Source organism: Mya arenaria, chromosome 8 (assembly GCF_026914265.1).
Source record: "Mya arenaria isolate MELC-2E11 chromosome 8, ASM2691426v1".
NCBI classification, from domain to species: Eukaryota; Metazoa; Mollusca; class Bivalvia; order Myida; family Myidae; genus Mya; species Mya arenaria.
Window position 1 is genome coordinate 8,686,750 of NC_069129.1, and position 22,293 is coordinate 8,709,042.

The following is a 22,293-nucleotide window of genomic DNA, read 5'->3' on the forward strand; positions in this document are numbered from 1 at the left end:
GTCTGAAACAGAGAAATGTGTGTGAATGTTGTAGCGTAACGGAACATAGCGACCAGTCTGAAACAGAGAAATGTGTGTGAACGTTGTAGCGTAACGGAACATAGCGACCAGTCTGAAACAGAGAAATGTGTGTGAACGTTGTAGTGTAACTGAACATAGCGACCAGTCTGAAACAGAGAAATGTGTGTGAACGTTGTAGCGTAACGGAACATAGCGACCAGTCTGAAACAGAGAAATGTGTGTGAATGTTGTAGCGTAACGGAACATAGCGACCAGTCTGAAACAGAGAAATGTGTGTGAACGTTGTAGCGTAACGGAACATAGCGACCAGTCTGAAACAGAGATGTGTGTGAGCGTTGTAGCGTAACGGAACATAGCGACCAGTCTGAAACAGAGAAATGTGTGTGAGCGTTGTAGCGTAACGGAACATAGCGACCAGTCTGAAACAGAGATGTGTGTGAACGTTGTAGCGTAACGGAACATAGCGACCAGTCTGAAACAGAGAAATGTGTGTGTGTAAATGTAATAGTGTAACGAAATATGATATTTATAAAGGACCTTGGACATTATCTATATGGGTTTGCTTAGGAAATTTAGAGCATGTACATGTATATGCATTTTTTTTAAAGTTACCTTATATATTCAAGCCTATGTTTCCCACCTGTTTATGTAATTTTCTGCATCCATGAACAATTACCTCTCATTTTTTATTGATAAAAACACACTGTTGCATGTTTCATAATTTATTAAATAGATGACATAGTTTTGAAGGAATAACCACATTACGGTATTCATTAAACATTTCATTTATAAACATAGGTTTATGTTATAAAACACAAATTTAAATTCATTTGGTCATGCATACTATTTGAGGGACCATTCAAGTTTTTTAGGGTCAGTCATCGACAAATATAATTTAGCGTAAAATGTGAACAAAATGTTTTTAACCATTATCAAACATAATCAAAAGTTGAAAATGAAACTCTGTAACAGAAAATGCTCTTTTTTGCCAAAATAGCGATGCTTTTGAAAATTGAATGGTTTTTGGCCTAAATTATCACCATTCTGTTCAAATGAGTACCTGCCAGCTGCTGTTTGGTGTTCTTTTGGTATTACATATATAAAACCAACTTTATAGTCATGAATGTTTTTTAGATGTAAAATAGTTATTTTTAGGAATATAAAACAATGGATCACATGCAGAACAAGACATGATGGCCCTAAAACGCTCACCTAAGCAAAGGGCCACAGCTCTGTGATAAAGCATTAATAAAAATGTTGCAATTTAGACATATCTTTACTGATGACAATGCCTTGTTTTATATTTTTTCAAAGCAAAACAGAAAGTCAGCCATTTTAATGTTGCTGTTGATCAATCTCAATGCCTTGTTGTATTTTTGTAGAGGGTCATGCAATGAAGCTTCCTGTAAAGTTTCAGTGAATTTGGCCTGGTAGTTTCAGAGATGTTTTTTAAAGCAAAACAGGAAGATGGACAGATTGTTGTTCTTGTTGATCAATTGCGACCCCTTGTTGTATTTTTGTAGTAGGTTACCCAAGGAAGCTTAATGTAAAGTTTCATTGAATTTGGACTGGTAGTTTTAGAGGAGATGTTTTTTAAAAGCAAAACAGTCAGCCATTTTGTTCTTGTTGTTGTTCATCAATTGTAACCCCTTGTTGTATTTTTGTAGAGGGACACCCAAGGAAGCTTCATGTAAAGTCTAATTTAATTTGGACTGGTAGTTTTAGAGGAGATGATTTTTTTAAAGCAAAAAAGGAAGTTGGCCATTTTGTTTATGTTGTTGTTGTTGATCAATCGTGACCCCTTGTTGTATATTTGAAGAGGGTCACCCTAGGAAGCTTCCTGTGAAGTTTCATTGAATTTGGAGTGGTAGAGTCAGAGGAGAAGTATTTTAAAGCAAAACAGGAAGGCAGCCATTTTGTTCTTGTTGTTGTTAATCAATCATAACCCCTTGTTGTATTTTTTGTAAAGGGACACCCAAGGAAGTTTCTTGTGAAGTTTCATTGAATTTGGCCAGGTTGTTTCAGAGGAGATGTTTTTTAAGCAATTGTGGACGGACTGACAGACGGACGACGGACAAAGACAGATCACAATAGCTCACCTCGAGCACTTTGTGCTCTGGTGAGCAAAAAAAGCAAGCCTCATCTGATAGTATTATTCAGAACAATTTAAACTTGATTTTTTATAAATGCAGCATATATTGCCTTTAAAAAAAGAGAGCTGAATATGTCAATGCCCAGTTGCATAGGGAACAACACATCAATTGAAGCCTCACTGAGTGATGACACTTGCTATACTTAGAAATTACAGACTTCTAGTTTGAGAGTAATACTTTGAACTACCTAACTGTGAAAACAAACAGACTTAAGCTGAACTTATTTTTAATAATCTTTCTTAAGAGTTACCTTAACATTGAGCACGGAAGTCAGGTCTCGCAGTTTGTAGAATTTGCCCTGGTCTCCTGGAGTGTACATGAGTCGCCTCCCTTTGTAAGTACCATCTGTGTCACCCACTATAATGGCAAAATGTAACACTTGAACATTTTCAGCACATGTCAGAAAGGAATTTTGTTTTCTCTAAAAGCAGTCACATCAATCAACAGGCCTTCCAGCAGCCACTAACAAAAAAGTAGGAGGTTTTCTGACAGAAAAGAAGGAAATAGTAGGAATATTTTTCACAAAAAAAGTAGGAAAAGTAGGAAATATTTTTGGTTAAATATGATGTAATTATTAATAGCTATTAACATAACTAGGAGATGTTTTTAATGTAAAATCATACCATTCTATATGCCACATTGAATATTTTAGTGAATGATGCTTGGTCATTTTCTGTTGCTGAACTGTGTGGGTGAAAAGATGATGCACGTCAAAGTGGAACATGTTGCCACACCTTTCAACAACAGAAAGCAGCCAGTTTGATATTTTTTGTTCATTTTCTGCAAATAAAACTAGCTCAAAGATCAAAATTTAATATTTTTTCGGACTTTATTTTCAAAAAAGTAGGAATAGTAGGAGTTTTTTAGAAAAAAAGTAGGAAAAAGTAGGAAGCTGTTAAAAAAGTAGGAAAAAGTAGGAAAAGTAGGAAAAAGTAGGAACGCTGGAAGGCCTGAATCAATGAATAATTCTGATGGTATCTCTAGCTACTTCAATATTTATCAATTAAATCTCTGACATAATACTGATGCACAGACTTGAACATTTTTCAAAAGATGCAAATCTAATGTCTTCTTTAAAAGAATGGCATTACTTAATCTATAAGAGTAAATCTTTGCATTATAATGGAATGTCCTACAAAGTAGGAAGCGTACCCTGCTCGTCCATTCTAATGCCTGCATGTATACGAGCATCATATTTGTCTGGATTCAATTTGCCAACAAACTTCACAATGCCTGTGTAGTTTATGGGCTTGAGCACTGAAAAATAAAAAAGTTATACCCTGTAATTCTGTCAAGCTATCTGCAGGATATGAAGTATAGATGAAAGAACAGAGACAATATTTTAGACGCTCCAGTTTTCTCAATTGTCCAAGGCGTATGACTCTAAAATTGTTATAACCAGGGTGATGGACATAATGCTAAACACATATCTCTAGATATGTCATTTATAACATGCCCAATATCTTCAGTGTTTTTTTCCCACTTTTAAGGGAATGGTGATGGCTCCCTTTAATAGGGGAAAAATAACTTTGTTCTGGCAAAAAGGGGAAACATACTAATATGATTCATATAGTGTTAAACTTGTTTTTAAACCTTTTTATTCAACAAAACTATCAAAATATTCATAAATGGCTACATTTGCTAAATTTTTAGTGTTAAAAAGAATAAATAAATTTTTGATAGAGGGTATTTGAAGGGGGAAAATATACTTTTTCAGGAGGGGATTGGAGCCAAATTTTGACCTTAAAAGCTGAAATTTAGTTGTTTATAGGTAAAAGAGCAGTTTTTGTACAATGCCCAAGTCAACAATGACACCAGGGCAATACTTATACCATAATCATTTGTCTTAAAGATAGGTTTAAAAAATAGTCTTCAAATAAAACAAAGTGCAGCAATCACCTCTTTTCTTGCCATATTTTGGAGGTTTCTGTGGACAGCTGATCAGCACTCTGTCACCAACATTTACAACTTCTGCCATAAGAACGTCCCTGTCACGAGCATTCATACTCCGAAGTGTTGCCTCACTGTCTGCAGTTAACTCATCCTCACAATCAGAATCAGACGAGCTTATTGACTCGACCTCTGTAGTTGTGGTAGTAGAATGCAATCTGATATGCCCATTCTGTCTAGCATTAGTTGAATTAACAGTGGTGCCCGACCTTTCACTCGAAGACACGGAATCGTCCATACCTATGAGGTTATAATCCATGGTGGGTTTTATTTTCGGACTTGAGCTACTCTGATGTTTATTACTAGGGTCTGTTTTGTTGGACACATGATTGTACCTAGGACTTTCTAAACGATCATAATCAAACGATTTCCTAGGTAACGGTTTTGTGTACACTTTATGTGCCTCCCGGAATGAGGAGGTCTTATGCACCGTTACCGGCGTTTTTCTTCCAGAAGTAGGAGCAGCAGACACCGGTCTTTTACGTTTGTCTGTTCCATCATTTTCCACAATCACAGAATGCATAAATCTATGGTGACTGTTCCCGTTCTGCATGTTGCCATTGACGACCACTTGGTTACCGTCTGCATCGTACCCATATGGTTGGTGGTTGACGTTGATGTCACGGTGGTGGGCAGATCTGTGCCCTGGTGTGGAGCTCCGATATTGACCCGGTGGTGCTGACACGGAGCGGAAATCACCATCAGGAGTTGACACACCAATAGATCTGTAGAAATACATGATCACATATTAATGGGGATCAATTTGTCAAGGCTTTCATATAGAGGATCATAGTGTGTTTTAGTGTAATATTATCTTTTTCATGAGTGGCTTTGCCATGAGTGAAATATTTACTCTTTGTGTTCACAAGGTGAAATATATTGTAATCTTCAAGTAAAACAAACAATTTTCTTTTTTTATTATATGTCTAAACCCGATATAAAATCGCAATAAATTGTTTTTTAGAAAAGCATGCCAAATTGTACGCGAATATTTTTGGAAATTAAGTCATTGAAATTGCGACCCAGCCCTTTGCGTGCTGACAGTTGATTTGGAAGTGAGAGTGGGCTACGATTTAAAACAGTGAAACATATTAAATGGTTGTTTTGCTGTTAGAAACAGTGAAATATCGATCTTATTTCTCTGATGGATCTCTATAAATCACTGGATAACATAAAGCATATAAATGCAGAACTTTTTTCACTGATTTTGGATAACCACATTGGTCATTTTAGTCAATAAAGTTGATTTAAACATTGATATGTAAAGCACATTGTAAAGCATTTGCATGACAAAATAAGGTGACCAAAAGTTACATTTATGGCATTAGTATTTTGTGAATGTACATCTACCATTTATACAATCATGAATGAAGTGTTTTATTTATAGCATTTATGGATATGATAACTTTCCCATATCATAGTTCTTTCAAAGAACAGCTGCTCGTCCAAGTCAAGATAACACTGCCATCCCTACCTGGACCCTGCTAGCGAAGGTATCTCTGTGCCGCTCAGTCGATCAAGTATATGCTGAATCCTCTGGACCTGCTCATCGTCCAATGTGTCATTCAACACACTGATAATCTCCTGGAATATCACAGGAACAATACATCAGACACTAGTACACTTCATGGAATATCACATGAACAATGCATCAGACACTAGTACACTTCATTGAATATCACATGAACAATGCATCAGACACTAGCACATTTCATTGAATGTCACACAAACAATGCATCAGACACTAGTACACTTCATGGAATATCACACAAACAATGCATCAGACACTAGTACACTTCATGGAATATCACACAAACAATGCATCAGACACTAGTACACTTCATGGAATATCACATGAACAATGCATCAGACACTAGTACACTTCATGGAATATCACATGAACAATGCATCAGACACTAGTACACTTCATGGAATATCACATGAACAATGCATCAGACACTAGTACACTTCACGGAATATCACACAAACAACGCATCAGACACTAGCACACTTCATTGAATGTCACACAAACAATGCATCAGACACTAGTACACTTCATGGAATATCACACAAACAATGCATCAGACACTAGTACACTTCATAGAATGTCACAGAAACAATGCATCAGACACTAGTACACTTCATGGAATGTCACACAAACAATGCATCAGACACTAGTACACTTCATGGAATGTCACACAAACAATGCATCAGACACTAGCACACTTCATGGAATATCACATGAACAATGCATCAGACACTAGTACACTTCATTGAATATCACATGAACAATGCATCAGACACTAGTACACTTCATGGAATGTCACACAAACAATGCATCAGACACTAGTACACTTCATGGAATATCACATGAACAATGCATCAGACACTAGTACACTTCATTGAATATCACATGAACAATGCATCAGACACTAGCACACTTCATTGAATGTCACACAAACAATGCATCAGACACTAGCACACTTCATGGAATATCACACAAACAATGCATCAGACACTAGCACACTTCATGGAATATCACATGAACAATGCATCAGACACTAGTACACTTCATGGAATATCACATGAACAATGCATCAGACACTAGTACACTTCACGGAATATCACACAAACAACGCATCAGACACTAGCACACTTCATGGAATGTCACACAAACAATGCATCAGACACTAGTACACTTCATGGAATATCACACAAACAATGCATCAGACACTAGTACACTTCATAGAATGTCACAGAAACAATGCATCAGACACTAGTACACTTCATGGAATGTCACACAAACAATGCATCAGACACTAGTACACTTCATGGAATGTCACACAAACAATGCATCAGACACTAGTACACTTCATAGAATGTCACACAAACAATGCATCAGACACTAGTACACTTCATGGAATGTCACACAAACAATGCATCAGACACTAGCACACTTCATTGAATGTCACACAAACAATGCATCAGACACTAGTACACTTCATGGAATGTCACACAAACAATGCATCAGACACTAGTACACTTCATGGAATGTCACACAAACAATGCATCAGACACTAGTACACTTCACGGAATATCACACAAACAATGCATCAGACACTAGTACACTTCATAGAAGGTCACACAAACAATGCATCAGACACTAGTACACTTCATAGAATGTCACAGAAACAATGCATCAGACACTAGTACACTTCATAGAATGTCACAGAAACAATGCATCAGACACTAGTACACTTCATGGAATGTCACAGAAACAATGCATCAGACACTAGTACACTTCATGGAATATCACATGAACAATGCATCAGACACTAGTACACTTCATAGAATGTCACAGAAACAATGCATCAGACACTAGTACACTTCATAGAATGTCACAGAAACAATGCATCAGACACTAGAACACTTCATGGAATATCACATGAACAATGCATCAGACACTAGTACACTTCATAGAATGTCACAGAAACAATGCATCAGACACTAGTACACTTCATAGAATGTCACACAAACAATGCATCAGACACTAGTACACTTCATGGAATGTCACACAAACAATGCATCAGACACTAGTACACTTCATGGAATGTCACACAAACAATGCATCAGACACTTGTACACTTCATAGAATGTCACACAAACAATGCATCAGACACTAGTACACTTCATAGAATGTCACACAAACAATGCATCAGACACTAGTACACTTCATGGAATGTCACACAAACAATGCATCAGACACTAGTACACTTCATGGAATGTCACACAAACAATGCATCAGACACTAGTACACTTCATAGAATGTCACACAAACAATGCATCAGACACTAGTACACTTTATGGAATGTCACAGGAACAATGCATCAGACACTAGTACACTTCATGGAATGTCACACGAACAATGCATCAGACACTAGTACACTTCATGGAATGTCACACAAACAATGCATCAGACACTTGTACACTTCATGGAAGGTCACACAAACAATGCATCAGACACTTGTACACTTCATGGAATGTCACACAAACAATGCATCAGACACTAGCACACTTCATGGAATATCACATGAACAATGCATCAGACACTAGTACACTTCATGGAATATCACACAAACAATGCATCAGACACAAGTACACTTCATGGAATGTCACACAAACAATGCATCAGACACTAGTACACTTCATGGAATGTCACACAAACAATGCATCAGACACTAGTACACTTCATGGAATGTCACACAAACAATGCATCAGACACTAGTACACTTCATGGAATGTCACACAAACAATGCATCAGACACTAGTACACTTCATGGAATATCACACAAACAATGCATCAGACACTAGTACACTTCATGGAATGTCACACAAACAATGCATCAGACACTAGTACACTTCATAGAATGTCACACAAACAATGCATCAGACACTAGTACACTTTATGGAATGTCACACGAACAATGCATCAGACACTAGTACACTTCATGGAATGTCACACAAACAATGCATCAGACACTTGTACACTTCATGGAATGTCACACAAACAATGCATCAGACACTTGTACACTTCATGGAATGTCACACAAACAATGCATCAGACACTTGTACACTTCATGGAATGTCACATGAACAATGCATCAGACACTAGCACACTTCATGGAATATCACATGAACAATGCATCAGACACTAGCACACTTCATGGAATATCACACAAACAATGCATCAGACACAAGTACACTTCATGGAATGTCACACAAACAATGCATCAGACACTAGCACACTTCATGGAATGTCACACAAACAATGCATCAGACACTAGCACACTTCATGGAATATCACACAAACAATGCATCAGACACTAGTACACTTCACGGAATATCACACAAACAATGCATCAGACACTAGCACACTTCATGGAATATCACACAAACAATGCATCAGACACTAGCACACTTCATGGAATGTCACACAAACAATGCATCAGACACTAGTACACTTCATGGAATGTCACACAAACAATGCATCAGACACTAGTACACTTCATGGAATATCACACAAACAATGCATCAGACACTAGTACACTTCATGGAATGTCACACAAACAATGCATCAGACACTAGTACACTTCATGGAATGTCACACAAACAATGCATCAGACACTAGTACACTTCATGGAATGTCACACAAACAATGCATCAGACACTAGTACACTTCATGGAATGTCACACAAACAATGCATCAGACACTAGTACACTTCATGGAATGTCACACAAACAATGCATCAGACACTAGTACACTTCATGGAATGTCACACAAACAATGCATCAGACACTAGTACACTTCATAGAATGTCACACAAACAATGCATCAGACACTTGTACTCTTCATGGAATGTCACACGAACAATGCATCAGACACTAGTACGAATGTCACACAAACAATGCATCAGACACTAGTACACTTCATGGAATGTCACACAAACAATGCATCAGACACTTGTACACTTCATGGAATGTCACACAAACAATGCATCAGACACTTGTACACTTCATGGAATGTCACACAAACAATGCATCAGACACTTGTACACTTCATGGAATATCACACGAACAATGCATCAGACACTAGTACACTTCATGGAATATCACACAAACAATGCATCAGACACTAGTACACTTCATGGAATATCACACAAACAATGCATCAGACACTAGCACACTTCATGGAATATCACACAAACAATGCATCAGACACTAGCACACTTCATGGAATATCACACAAACAATGCATCAGACACTAGCACACTTCATGGAATGTCACACAAACAATGCATCAGACACTAGCACACTTCATGGAATGTCACACAAACAATGCATCAGACACTAGCACACTTCATGGAATGTCACACAAACAATGCATCAGACACTAGCACACTTCATGGAATGTCACACAAACAATGCATCAGACACTAGTACACTTCATGGAATGTCACACAAACAATGCATCAGACACTAGTACACTTCATGGAATGTCACACAAACAATGCATCAGACACTAGTACACTTCATGGAATATCACACAAACAATGCATCAGACACTAGTACACTTCATGGAATATCACACAAACAATGCATCAGACACTAGTACACTTCATGGAATATCACACAAACAATGCATCAGACACTAGTACACTTCATGGAATATCACACAAACAATGCATCAGACACTAGCACACTTCATGGAATATCACACAAACAATGCATCAGACACTAGCACACTTCATGGAATATCACACAAACAATGCATCAGACACTAGCACACTTCATGGAATATCACACAAACAATGCATCAGACACTAGCACACTTCACGGAATGTCACACAAACAATGCATCAGACACTAGCACACTTCACGGAATGTCACACAAACAATGCATCAGACACTAGCACACTTCACGGAATATCACACAAACAATGCATCAGACACTAGCACACTTCACGGAATATCACACAAACAATGCATCAGACACTAGCACACTTCACGGAATATCACACGAACAATGCATCAGACACTAGCACACTTCATGGAATATCACACGAACAATGCATCAGACACCAGTACACTTCATAGAATATCACACAAACAATGCATCAGACACTAGCACACTTCATGGAATATCACACAAACAATGCATCAGACACTAGTACACTTCACGGAATATCACACAAACAATGCATCAGACACTAGTACACTTCACGGAATATCACACAAACAATGCATCAGACACTAGCACACTTCACGGAATATCACACAAACAATGCATCAGACACTAGCACACTTCATGGAATATCACACAAACAATGCATCAGACACTAGTACACTTCATGGAATATCACACAAACAATGCATCAGACACTAGCACACTTCATGGAATATCACACAAACAATGCATCAGACACTAGCACACTTCATGGAATATCACACAAACAATGCATCAGACACTAGCACACTTCATGGAATATCACACAAACAATGCATCAGACACTAGTACTCTTCATGGAATGTCACACAAACAATGCATCAGACACTAGCACACTTCACGGAATGTCACACAAACAATGCATCAGACACTAGCACACTTCACGGAATATCACACAAACAATGCATCAGACACTAGTACACTTCACGGAATATCACACAAACAATGCATCAGACACTAGTACACTTCACGGAATATCACACAAACAATGCATCAGACACTAGCACACTTCATGGAATATCACACAAACAATGCATCAGACACTAGCACACTTCATGGAATATCACACAAACAATGCATCAGACACTAGCACACTTCATGGAATATCACACAAACAATGCATCAGACACTAGCACACTTCATGGAATATCACACAAACAATGCATCAGACACTAGCACACTTCATGGAATATCACACAAACAATGCATCAGACACTAGCACACTTCATGGAATATCACACAAACAATGCATCAGACACTAGCACACTTCATGGAATATCACACAAACAATGCATCAGACACTAGTACACTTCACGGAATATCACACAAACAATGCATCAGACACTAGTACACTTCATGGAATATCACACAAACAATGCATCAGACACTAGCACACTTCATGGAATATCACACAAACAATGCATCAGACACTAGCACACTTCATGGAATATCACACAAACAATGCATCAGACACTAGTACACTTCATGGAATATCACACAAACAATGCATCAGACACTAGCACACTTCATGGAATATCACACAAACAATGCATCAGACACTAGCACACTTCATGGAATATCACACAAACAATGCATCAGACACTAGTACTCTTCATGGAATGTCACACAAACAATGCATCAGACACTAGCACACTTCACGGAATGTCACACAAACAATGCATCAGACACTAGCACACTTCACAGAATATCACACAAACAATGCATCAGACACTAGTACACTTCATGGAATGTCACACAAACAATGCATCAGACACAAGTACACTTCATGGAATATCACACAAACAATGCATCAGACACCAGTACAGTTCATGGAATATCACACAAACAATGCATCAGACACCAGTACAGTTCATGGAATGTCACACAAACAATGCATCAGACACCAGTACAGTTTATGGAATATCACACAAACAATGCATCAGACACCAGTACACTAGTATAAACATGTGCATGTACAAATATCAATACAACCTCTGTGGTACAGCAGCTTGCTCAACAAACAGAATACCAGGCTGAACGACCAACCTTTTTATATATCCAATTAGAATTTCCCTTTCAGGGGGTGACAGGAGCATAATCATTTTATTTTTTCATTGGAACAATATCATCACCCCATGGACATTTTTTTAATGGAATCAGGGTTATTTATAACATCATTTTTATTCAAGTTCAGACTGGTCTGAACCATTCATGAGCACCAGACTGTTGTCTGTATAGGAAAATATAAAACCTTTCACTTTTGAATACAAACACTTTGGATATATTGAGGGACTTTTGTTCTCTGAGTGACAAGATCCTCTTACTGCACATAAGTTGGCTCTGTGACTTGCCTTTACATAACACAGTCAATATAACTGGTATGGAGTATTTATCCTGTACCTAATTCTTTATAATAATGAAAGGTAAACATCACCTTGGAAAGATCCTGAGGCTTGATTCAATAAAGATTGTACAAGATCTTGGTCATTCAATGAAATATCATGAGTCATATTTTTCGTTATTTTGCTACATATCTGTGTGAAAAGAACATTAGCCAGTAATGAAAATGAACACAAAGTTGAGGAAATAAAATAAATGAACTTGTTGCAATTTGCAATGTTTTTACATATTTAAGAATACTGATCAGAAGATCCTAAATAAAACTGGACGCATGGCTTTTGTCCTCTGAGTGACCAAGAAGTCTTGTCTCTTAAGAGACTGAACTTAACAAATTGTTCTCATTACTCACTATATTATGATGGAAAACAGTACAGGGTTATTGAATGTATTGTCACCTTAGAGAGGTCCAGGGCTTTTGTCCTCTGTGTGACCAGGTAGTCTTTCCCGCACATGAGGTGCTTTAGCGACTGGACCTCATATTGACTCACTGCCAAATCATCTTTTAAAAGCTGGGTCTGCGATACATCATGCTCCGTTTGCTAACAAGGAAAAGAGACAGAATTAATACTCAGTATTGAATGACTGCCTTGGCGTAGAACACAAGCTTTAACGCTCTGCATACCGATACCACATGCCTGCCTCACACATGAATTTACTACAAGTTTGGCAAATAAAATAACAACAACAAAGACATGATATCTTACCCATCACTGTTTTATTGTACTATTAAGGATTGATTTATCTTGGTAAAACTTATGGTAGTCAATCTCTGTATTAAGCTGTTTGCGTTGATTCCTGACCAAAATTGCATTCAATCATTTATGATAAAATTGAATTAACACGAGTCATATTACTGTGAACAAAATAATGATTACGAAGATATAACATAAGGACCAGAACGTTTCCTTTGCAAAATCATCAGAAACTACTAACAGGCTATAACCTTGATCCCATACTTAATGCAATTTTCTCCCACAAATGAGTGCACCTTACCATAGCAGGTACATAAGACAAAGTCTTACCCTGATAGTGTCCTTGTATTCCCGGACTGTTTTCCTCGCTGCAGCCAGTAATGCATTCTTATCGTTGATATGTTTCTTCAAGTTGCCTATTTCATCCTCACACTCCTTGATTGTGTCCTTCAAGCGTGGTATCGTCTCCAGGTTCTAGAAAAGAAAACAATGCAGAAGGTAGGACCACAAGTACCAGTGAAATACCTATACTTTCCTCATGTCTTCACTTATACAGAAAGGTGATGAGTCCGACAGGGGTGACAATCGGTCAGGCTCCAGGCTTGAGGTCAGGCTGTGAGACACAGGTACAAAACTCACTGGTGTTTTCTATTGTTGAACTTACCTCTTTGTCAAATAATTTGTAAGCATTTTATCTAAAGATTTTGTAATTAAACATTTCACCCGCAATCTTTAACTTTACATATGAGATGTGTGACCTATACTATTTTAATTCCAATACTGCACCCTTATCCTAATGATTCCCTCCCTTGAATCCAGCTGAAGTTGTTTCCATAAAGTAACTGTTGTAAGTCCATACCTTTTCAATGTTCTCGTTCTTCATGATCTCATGGCGGACCTGCACCTTCATATCTTCCATTTTCTCTTCCATCTCCTCTATTCGTTTGTTGCCCGCCTAGAAATGGATAGAAAGTGTATGTAATACCTGGGGGACCTTTTCCTTCTGAATCCTAGGAGCAGTTATGAACCTAGGTGAGATATTCAACAGTGCACTACTCCTGTCCTTGGTACATTAAATCCTAGGATACTTTATGAACGGTCCCCTGAGTTCCAAGTTGTTCACCTACATTTAAGGCTCTTAACTGACATAACTGCTTAATCAATGTTACCTTGTCAAAATATATCAATATTTATAATAATAGTAATAACTGATCTATGAAACATTATCATCACTGGGTGGGGTTTAAAACAGACCATGAAACCTAATGGTGTGTAACTATTTTTCTCAACCTCCTCTCAACATCATTTTCATTCATTTGAGCTCATTCTGAAGACTGTGAGATATATGATAATATGAATCAATTAAATTTCAAGTCTAATTGCTGGGTAGAAACCAGTTCATTGTTTATTTGGAGATGTCAAGAGAATATGCATGTGGTGGAGCTCAAATCCACAACCAGCCATGTGTTCAGTAAACATGTTTGCCGCGAACATTTGCTGTTTGGTTCCCTTCTTGCTGCAGTATATGTGCTTCTACCACAGGACCACTCTCACCCTGATTTCTATTGTGTCACCATTTAAGCATGGCAGTCACATAGGAACTACTTTGTTTGGTGTAGTCATCATGTCTGCATTGCCATACGTTTGGTGTCTGACCAGTAACCTTTAACTGGCTTGAAAGAGTCTTCAAATGTGGTATTAACCTTGTTCATGTTCAGTAGATGACCCCTATTGATTTTGGGTCAAAAGGGTGACGGTCATGGTATCCACGACTAGAAAAAAACTATAGCGCTCCCAACAGGCAACACATCTGATTCACAGAATATAAGATAACAAAGAAGAAGTTTTTACTCACATCAATCTGTCTATTCAGGTCATCCACCTCTTGGTGTAGCCGTTTGATTTCAGCATCTCGAACTTTCACCTGGTTCCTGTAATAAATATAACAATAATGCAACATGTATGTTCATCTTTCAATGACTTCAAATGTGGAAAACAATCAATGGTAACTTAAAATTAATTCCTCAAATAAATTAAATGACCAACACATTTCTGGATATACATGTACATTGCTCACCAGATCCTTCAAGTGGTCTGAACAAGTAATGATTTAAAATCTTTACTCTTTTTTGCTTCCAGGCACCGAGGACAGCACAAACAAAAGTCTGTCAACATAGTATACTACATAACTCAGCTACAAATGCACTACAAGTCACCAATACTGTTCCACTTACTGGCAAGATTCAAGGTTCTGTTTGGTTGTCTCAAGAATTAGCTCTGCTTTCTCCACTTCGGACGCTGTAAAGACATACAACATAGACTACACAAGAGTACCACTGGCTGTTGCCAAGGATCCATTGTTATTTGTGATGTGCCTCATAAATAAACACACACATGAACAAAAAGCTTGTCTGTTGTGTAGCGGTCAAAAATAAGGGCTTAACTCAACAATTATCAAAGACAGAGTCATAGACCTTGGTGTCCATGTGCGTACTGCCTCTGGCATGGAACCAAGCTTCATTTGAGTAATGGCCAGCATCTCTGCACCACAACTCCAATGAGGTTATAAAGGCAATGAGAATACCTCAAATGTTTCCTTCAAAAACAGACAAGCTAATGAAGTGCATTGACTCCTACATATTTTATCAACACCTCATAGGCTTGAGTAACATTTGTGTGAATATTAGTTTGAATTTAGGGCTTACGAAAATATTATTAAAGGTTGACCTCTAAATGATTTCTTGCCCTTCTTTTGACACTTTCTGGTCGAAATTAAAACAAATTTAAGGTAAATAAATCAATTGGATTTTTAGTTTCACTCAATATATTCATCAATCTTCATCAAATATGACAACCAAGTTGAATAATGGTCCTACAAGAGTATAAAATATTAGTATGAAGTGGCTTGTAATTGCGAGTATGAATGTTAAGTCAGTCAATCTGAAATTGTACATAATTATTTTACCAAAATATTTAAATACCCAAATCATGTAAAGGGCCAAGGACAAATTAACATTTGCTACCTAAAGTCATCGATTTGATTGACACAATGTCTCCAATTATTCCCCAATAATGGTGGAAAGTAAACAGATCGGAACAAAATCTCGTCCCCCATTCAAGAAGAAAATTTTGTTCAAATAAAAGCATGGCCAATTTAAATCTATTTTTTTAATAGATCACTAAATCGCAGACCTACCATTAAACCATACTTACTAAATAGAAGGAAGTTCAATATTTCTAAATGAGAAATGGATTATAGAGATATTTTTGTTCACTCTTGCAACAATATTACCTGTATCAATGACCATGAATTATGTCAAAGAGCGTTCAATACTAGACTGAATGTCATGTCACATTTGTTGTGATATGGCAGAACAGAGGTACTGCGAGTATTGGAAGAAGTGCCTAAAATGCTTTTTAGAATAACATTCATACCATTAGTTGAAGAACTGTTAGTCACAGATCAAATACCATTGTTTAAGCAGGCACAGATCTGAAGTTTTTCCAGAAAAAGAATATTTGTTTACAGCTCTGATTCCCCCTGATCAAGCCCATGGGTCGATTATGACCCCTAAGCTACACAAAAAAATAAGTACTATATATGATCAAGCTTTGGCTTCAATTTTCATTTTAAGTAACTAAACAGTAGCTGCTGAGACTCCCATTAAAAGATGCCTATATGCTTCTCAGTTGACAAAGGGGACATACCTCAAAAATATTTAATGCCTGTAAATGATGGGTACGGTATGTAGATGTGACATTGTTCACTTGTTTCGTGTGGCATGTGTCAGGGTTCTTTAACTAAAAATAAGTTCAGACCTAAATAAAAATGTAGTATCACAGGAACTTTGATATCCGACTATGACGATGCCATACGACTTACATATATACAGACACGCTGAAAATCCAAAAAAATCATTTTAATTTACCTCTGATCTCCAGATTACGTATGCGGTCATCCTTGAAGCCAAGGTCTCGTTGCATCTTCTCTATCTGTTCCACCTTTTTCTTGTGGTCGAGGCGTAGTCGATCCAACGTCTCACTCGTACGCATGAGGCTCTTCGTGGCGTCACTCTGGCCGGCCATGAGGTCCTGGAGGCGATTCTGAAGGATCTGCAGTCAAACATAACTGATACAATAACATGCATAATCATTGATCCTGGATTCATTTTGGTGAATAATCCTAATCAAACAAGAGTGCTGACGAGCGAACGCCAAATATTCGTCTGTTGTTTTATTTTGTCGTAAATGGACAATTTTTCAAAGTCAGAGTTATTGGGCCCTGCCATACATTTGCATTTTATCTCTGGCAACATGGGTACCAAATTGTATTTGAATATACCATTTTTGAGTTATTGCTAAAGTTAAAAAAAAAATTGTTGAAAAAGGGGAAAAATTCAAGTTATGAGTTGTGCCTAGTGGCACTGGCAGAATGTCTACCGGTGTCATTCGAGGATCTTCAATGTTTCTCAGTTATGACCAAGGTTGAAGTCTTGCATGTCGCTGATGACATTTTGCTTGTCATAATACGTCCTTTCTTAAAAAAAACAGACAAATAAAAAAAAAGCTTTGCATGGATTGTCTTTTAATTAATTTCACATTTGAATTCATTCACTTAACAAATATGTCATCTTTGCACTGATCTTAAATTCTATGCTTTGTCATTACTTTTCAAACATGAACGTCCTTAGTGAGATCCAAATACAAATATATCATTGACACTATTTACTGCCATTTTTAATCAAACTATTATTTCAAGAGTAAGTCAATGCATAATTAGAATGAAAACAATTGACATTGAAATTCTACGATACTTGAAGATATTCTGTGTTGATAAATGATGGTCAGTATTTATTTTGAGCTAAATATTACAAGCAGAATGCAAACATTTTAAGATTTTATTGTCATGATCAAATACCTACAACTGATCCCTGTAAACATTTCAACTCTCGGACAGGATGACCATTAATAAAACGGACCATTTCAACGATGCTTATCACTCTAGAATTCTACTTAACTAGCCTCTCTCAACTTTCCGCTAAAATGTGACCAGATCTCCTCAGACCTTGAAATTAAGCCTATATAAAGGAAAATCTGGTTTGTTTAGAAATAAAAGACGAGGATGGCGTACAACATCTCTTATGTTATCTGTCACAGGGATTACTGTCAAGAGTCCCTATCATTAAAATTAAATTGATATGGATTTGGCAATTTGTGAAGTATTGTAAATATACAACTATAGAAATAAGACCTCTGAAAGTTTTACGTATAACGTTAATTTTGCCTACAAAGCATTTATGAAATATAAGTTATTGTACATTAATAAAAACAAGTGGGTTTCCTTCGAGTACTCAGGTTTCCCCCACAACACAAGACCACACTCTCGCGTAACATTGTGCCAATGAGAGTGATTAATATAATGTTGTAATAACTTGTTTCACAATAGTTGTAAAAAAACTAAACTAATAACAATCATTGCAATAAAGCTCTTCTTTAATTTTAAGTCACTTGCAAACTTAAAAATTATAATGAAATTATATAATAATCTTACTTAAAGCTGCACTCTCACAGATTGACCATTTTAACAACTTTTTTTTTTGTCTTGGAAAGAGCAAATTTTTGCGTAAATATCTGCAAACCAATGATATGACATTGCTGACAAAAAATCAGATCATAGATTTTCATATTTACGTTCGAAAATTAATGTTTTATGGCTTAAACCATTACTAACGGTTTAAGAAAAATGCATAAAACATCAATTTTTGAATTTAAATATAAAAATCTGCGATCTGATTTTTTGTCAGCAGTTTTTTATAACTGGTTTCCATGGATTTTTGCAAAATTTGGCTCGTTCCAAGACAAAAAATAAAAAAGTTGTCAAAACGTTCAATCTGTGAGAGTGCAGCTTTAAATAGTGTACTTAAACAAAATTTGTTAATGTTGGTTTGTCGTTAAATAAATTATTTACAATTTACATAATTTCAACTGCCTCCTTTTAATCATCTTCGTATGAGCAGGGCTGTATAAAACAAATGATAAATTGCCATGCATTCAAAAAGTTCAAGAAAAACCATCACTTTCAGCTATCGAAGTCAACATGAAAAGGTCTTGTCATTTTAAATCAAACACTCTCTAAATCTATGAGTTTAACAAAAACTAATAGATTATGCTTGTTATGAAATGGATTCTCATGTTTGATAAATTCCACCACCTACGTAATTCGTAACTCTGCATCACCCATCAGAAGATAACGCTAATAAATAGCGAAAGTTCAAAATCCCATTTTTTCTGGTGTCAGCCGAAGTACTTGCACTTAGTGTTTAACCAGGTGGGTCTGGGAACGCTACTTTCATGAAGAAGATCTGTTCCCATTAATCTTAAGAAATGATCTCAAATTCGACAGCGGTATTAAAATATATACCAACTGCTGATATACAAATATTGGGTAAATTATACCATTGTACATGTTGACTGACTTCCTGCTATTGACACCAAATATGAAATCTTGAATTAACATTTCTTGATATACTGGAGCAGGTGATATTAATTAACCAGTTGACATTTACTTGTAAAATTGCACAATACGCAGAATTAGAATCACCATTGTTAGTTTAAACTTACTTATTTTACAATGATTGTGAAACAAGTTATTTTGGGAAAAAACAGAGTACCCAGAGAAAAATCATTTGTCCGGCTTGGTGACCACAAACAAAACTCACATGTGCCCAGCCGGGAATCGAACCCAGGTCGAGTGCGCTAACCACTGCGCTAACCAGACAACCTAGCATCACCATTGTTATTTCTCTCAGTGACCTTGTCATGTTTAGAACAAGACGAGTGTGTAGATGCAAGGCATTAAAGACACCACTGGGTTTTATTGAATATTAATATATATTTATTGATGTTCAAATGAGGGTACTCACGAGTTGAAGTGGTAAAGCTGTTGTAAAATTGTTAAATAGCAACCTATTTTTGTGAAGATTTCAAATATATATTTATTGATGTTTAAATGGTCAAGCTGTTGTAAAGTTGTTACATAGCAACCATTTTTTAAACTTTCTGAATAAACATGGAAATAGCCGAACTCTGACGGATTGGTGTGGACAATATTTTTCAAAGGTTCCTCTTTCACTTCAGGCACGCGTTACCGTGGACACGAAATATCTATACTGGTACCTCGCGTTATCACCTATAAAATTCAGTGGTGTCTAGGCAATTCGGTTATCATTTCAGCCTGGTCCTTTTCAGCCTAGGTTTTAATCAAGAAAGTATGTATTAAATCGTGTAAATTAGACTTAGATATTTCATTCTAAATCTGTTAAATTCAATTAATTTTGTGTTTGGCACTTATATTTGTTTGATTTAAATTGTGTGAATTAAGTGTCATCAAATAAATGAACTATTATTCAGAATATGCCTGTATGTTCTGAAATAGTTTGATTTAATTTCTGGTTTGAACTGTAAGGCTAATTCATGTTATATGCAGTGAGTGAATGTTATATATATAAGCTGTTTTTGGAAGTCAACACTGGTCTTCGCAGACTTCAAATCTTAAGTAAAGTAACTATAGTTGTTACAATTAAGCAGCATTTTTTCTAACATAAATAAAATTTATCCATATACACCTCCCCATTGAAAATTGCAAACATCTATCTCTATAGACAAGGCCTCCCAACAAAAGCCCAGAATGGTTACCTGGTTTTCTCGTTGTTCATGCTCATATTTAGACTGGTAGTCTTCGAGTTCTGTAATGCGTGACTTCAGCTCCAACTTTTCTTTCTCCCTAAACACAGAAGGAAATATTCAAATAACAGGGTTGATATACTCGAGAATGGTTTATTTTCATGTTTTTTGTGTTTCTGTGAAACAATGATGATTTGACCAACTTCCATACATATAATATTTACTTTAAATCTATAGAAACCAGTAGAACCACTATACACAACATACGTAGGCATATTACTAGTATAACATTTATGTAATAAACAAATCAACTCTAGAAGCAGAATTAAAAAAAGCTCTGTAGGTCCAGAAAAAAAGAAATCTAACACTGGCTACAAAATGAGGCCATGGATAAATGGAAAAAAGCACTGTAAAGTGAACGCTAACACTCACCTGTTATGTTTTCAATTTAACAAGGGACATGACTCTACAATTACCAATGCCAGAGTTATGGGTTTTGCATTATTTTTGTGTGTTGTTTCTGGCAACATTTAAACCAAGATTCCTTTGAACTTTTTTTAGTACATATAATAGCAAATGTTAAAGCTTTACATGACAATGAAAACCAAGGCTTACACAATACCTTGACTATTTTCTTTAAAGAAAAAAGCACGATAAAAATTGCAAAATATAACACTCACTCCCCAATATCAAGTTGTTATGATTTTAGTAAATACGAATATACCATTGAAGTTTTAGGTAACTCCAACCCACTAAGACCATTTGCAGGAATAGAAAACAATTATTCTAGGGTTTCTAAATCTAAGATATCCTCTTTGTACCACTTAAATTACTATGGAATGGTTAGTTTCAGAAAGATTTGTTTTACCAAACACAAAATACTCATTTACCAAAATGACTGCAGATGTAAAATACATGGCAATTACTTTCAAATGGTCACAGTGCACGGATGACCAGTGTATGAATTTCCAACCGGTTCTGAGAAATTACCACATAATGATCTTCCGATCATTTATGAGATTAGCTACCAGTTCATGAACTTAAAATACATTATAGAAACAATCAGTTCATGAACTACCAACAACTCCTTAAAAGTGACTATATTATACAC

General features: G+C 36.5%; 1 protein-coding gene across 8 annotated transcripts in view; it reads right to left on the reverse strand.

Moving 5' to 3' along the window:
- The window catches only part of LOC128242367 (uncharacterized), a 65,388-nt gene that overhangs the window by 2,146 nt on the left and 40,949 nt on the right, over nt 1-22,293 (reverse strand). For all 8 annotated transcript variants that reach the window (XM_052959496.1, XM_052959500.1, XM_052959494.1 and 5 more), the window contains 11 exons: nt 21,195-21,282; nt 17,429-17,612; nt 15,734-15,797; nt 15,355-15,430; nt 14,359-14,454; nt 13,830-13,973; nt 13,203-13,346; nt 5,599-5,708; nt 4,074-4,849; nt 3,327-3,431; nt 2,425-2,531 (listed from right to left, as the gene is read on the reverse strand). In XM_052959496.1, coding sequence (XP_052815456.1) covers nt 2,425-2,531; nt 3,327-3,431; nt 4,074-4,849; nt 5,599-5,708; nt 13,203-13,346; nt 13,830-13,973; nt 14,359-14,454; nt 15,355-15,430; nt 15,734-15,797; nt 17,429-17,612; nt 21,195-21,282 — 1,894 coding nt within the window. The remainder of the gene's footprint in view (nt 1-2,424; nt 2,532-3,326; nt 3,432-4,073; nt 4,850-5,598; nt 5,709-13,202; nt 13,347-13,829; nt 13,974-14,358; nt 14,455-15,354; nt 15,431-15,733; nt 15,798-17,428; nt 17,613-21,194; nt 21,283-22,293) is intronic.